This window comes from Coptis chinensis, chromosome 8 (genome assembly GCF_015680905.1).
Source record: "Coptis chinensis isolate HL-2020 chromosome 8, ASM1568090v1, whole genome shotgun sequence".
In the NCBI taxonomy this organism is placed as follows: Eukaryota; Viridiplantae; Streptophyta; class Magnoliopsida; order Ranunculales; family Ranunculaceae; genus Coptis; species Coptis chinensis.
The window spans coordinates 12,799,558-12,802,372 of NC_141463.1; the positions used below are offsets into that span (position 1 = coordinate 12,799,558).

General features: G+C 41.7%; 1 protein-coding gene across 1 annotated transcript; it reads right to left on the minus strand.

The window, feature by feature from the left end:
- Nucleotides 1-2,205: 2,205 nt before the first annotated feature.
- LOC147480028 (secreted RxLR effector protein 78-like) lies at nucleotides 2,206-2,613 on the minus strand. The gene has a single exon (XM_086578546.1). It carries the CDS (start codon nucleotides 2,611-2,613, stop codon nucleotides 2,206-2,208), a length of 408 nt encoding a protein of 135 aa, XP_086434672.1.
- Between the last annotated feature and the right edge of the window lie 202 nt (nucleotides 2,614-2,815).

Here is a 2,815-nt window from a genome sequence, read left to right on the forward strand (position 1 = left end):
AATTCCATCTATGTCTTGGTAGTTTAGGAGTGGAACGAATTTGTACTATTTATATTACTTCATTATTATTTGAGAGTAGGAATATTGATCTAAGCACTTGTTTAGTTGATTTATTATTTGTGTTTATGCATAGATAGTTTTTTTTTTTCCATAACTAGGGGTTAAGGGGACCCCAACCTTTTATTAATGACAAAATCTCAAGTACAACTTTCCTTCTTTATCCCCCTTGATCAATTCACTAAGTTTTTTATCCATGGGGGGGATAAAGTACATGCATTGGTTACTACAGTATGTACTATGAGTACTACAATTACTACTAACTCTTGACAAGTAGTCCGCAACCAGATTTCCTTCTCTGAATACATGCTGGAAATTTACCTCTTCAAGTTTTGCTAGCTCACACCCAATCTGAGCCACCAGGTTCTTACAATACCAAGGTGGAGCTTCACGATTTTCCAAGATCTGTATCACCCTTAGTGAGTCAGACTGCACTACCACCTCCTTTATGTTCATTTTGGCCACTCCTTTAGTGCCTTTTAGGACCCCAAGTAACTCCTGATATAATACTGAGTGTCTTGTAGAGTTTCCGCTGTACGCCATGAGAACCTCTCCATTTTGATCTCGTAAAGCCCCTCCATATCCTGCTTTACCCTGTTACAATGATCTATCCGTGTTAAGGACAGGAATGGCAGTTTCAAGTTTCTTCCATTTTACCCACTGGTCCTCTCTCTGTGTGAAGATAACACCAATTCCTAGCTTTGTCAAGACAGTTCACACACCGACCTCATCCTTTACTGCTTCCAAAGATTGCCCTAGATACAATTTCATGTTGTCCAATGCCTTCATGCTCACTGAATCAGCACTGAAGAACCGCTTCCTCTTTAACCTCCAATTCCTCTCATTCCAAATAGCTTGCACTGCGGCACAAGTTAGCGCTCTCAACACTTCAGAGGCTATAGATTTTGGTCTGCAGATTCGCATGATGTAATACCATTCTTCATGGGAATTCCAAACTCTTCCTAGTAACCCCATCACCTCTTTAAAACTGCTCCACTCCAGTTGCGAATAAGAACACTCGAAGAAAAGATGCGCTGAACTTTCCTCATGTAAATCACAGAGGCAACATCGCGAATATCCAATAACTCTTTTCGCCATAAGTCTGTTTTGGGTTGGTAGCGATCTCGAAAGTAATTACCATAAAGTGAAGGAATGCTTAGGCACCGACAGCTTTCCCCAGACAATCTTGTACCATTTTACTTTGCTTCTGACATTCTTCAAGGCTGCATAGGCAGAGGACACAGAAAACAGCCCTGAACTCGATGGGGTCCAAATGACTTGGTCCTCTGAGATGTACGAGTTAATCTCTGTGTTCATGATCAGCATCTTCACCTCACATTCAGGTAGGTCGATGATATTCCTTGCCCACTCCCCATTTACAATCACTGAACTGACCAGCGCATCCAATGGTACTACATCCGTCAGAAGTGATCTTGCATCAGGATTCAAGATGAGAGGGCCTACACACCATGGGTCGTGCCAAAAACTCGTCCCATTGCCATTCCTTATGCTATATCTGACATACTTCCAAGCATTCTCTCTGTTCTTTAGGATCCCTCGCCACACCCATGAACAGTCCTGAGGAACTTTCATGGTCCAAAAATGCTGCTTTTTGATGTGGTGCTCCCAATCCCACTTCACCCATAAACAATCAGTTTTTTGGGCCAATTTCACCACTAATCCATAATATGCAGCTTGATTCCAAACACGAGGATCCACCAAACCAAGTCCGCCTTGCTCTTTGTCAAGTCTGAGAGTAACGTGGCTCGCATGGTGCATTTTTTTTACCATACTCGGTCCAGTCCAGATAAATCTGTTACATAACTTGGCTACTTTATCTAGCACTGCTCTCGGGAGAACAAAAGTTGTTGCCCAATAAGTCTGAAAAGATGAAAGCACTGACTTCACAAGTTGCACTCTGCCCACCCTGTTCAAGTCCTTATTCTTCCAGTTTGAGATTCTTCCGGTGATCTTCTCTATGAGTGGCAAGCATTCTTTTATCCCTAATCTCGTAGCCGTAAGTGGCAGCCCCAAATAAGTGACTAGTGGGGTTACAAGAGATATGTTCATGGCTTCTGCTAATTCTAGCCCTTCCGCTTCAGTCATACTTCCAGTTAGAAGAGTTGTCTTTGCATTACTGAGCTGAAGTCATGTAGCTTCAGAGAAAGAATGCAATATATCCTTGACAGCCATAATAGAATCCATGTTACCTTTACAGAATAGAAGCACATCATCGGCAAAACATAAGTGAGATATCTCCAGTTTTTTACACTTTGAATGGGCTGAAATTTTCCGAGACTGCAGCCCTTGAAAAAGTAGCACACTCAGAATCTCCATGACTAGCACAAACAGATAAGGCGACACAGGGTCTCCCTGTCTTAAACCTCTCTTCCCTTGAAAATATCTTTCAGGAATCCCATTTACCATCACCGAGAAGTACGGCGAAGTATAGCACATCTGAAGCCATTCTATGAATAAGGGTGGGAACTTTAACTTGTGTAGAATTGCTTCTAGCGCTAACCAAGATACAGAATCATAAGCTTTCTGAATATCCATCTTTATAGCACATCTTTTCTGTCCATTCTTCCTTGAGTACCCTCACAGCAGTTCATGGGACATTAATAGATTGTCCTGAATCGATCATCCAGGAATAAAAGCAGATTGGGGGCTTGATACCAAAGATGAAATGCAACCCTTCATTCTGTTAGTTAATACTTTTGATACACATTTATAAACAATGTTACAACATGCAATAGGT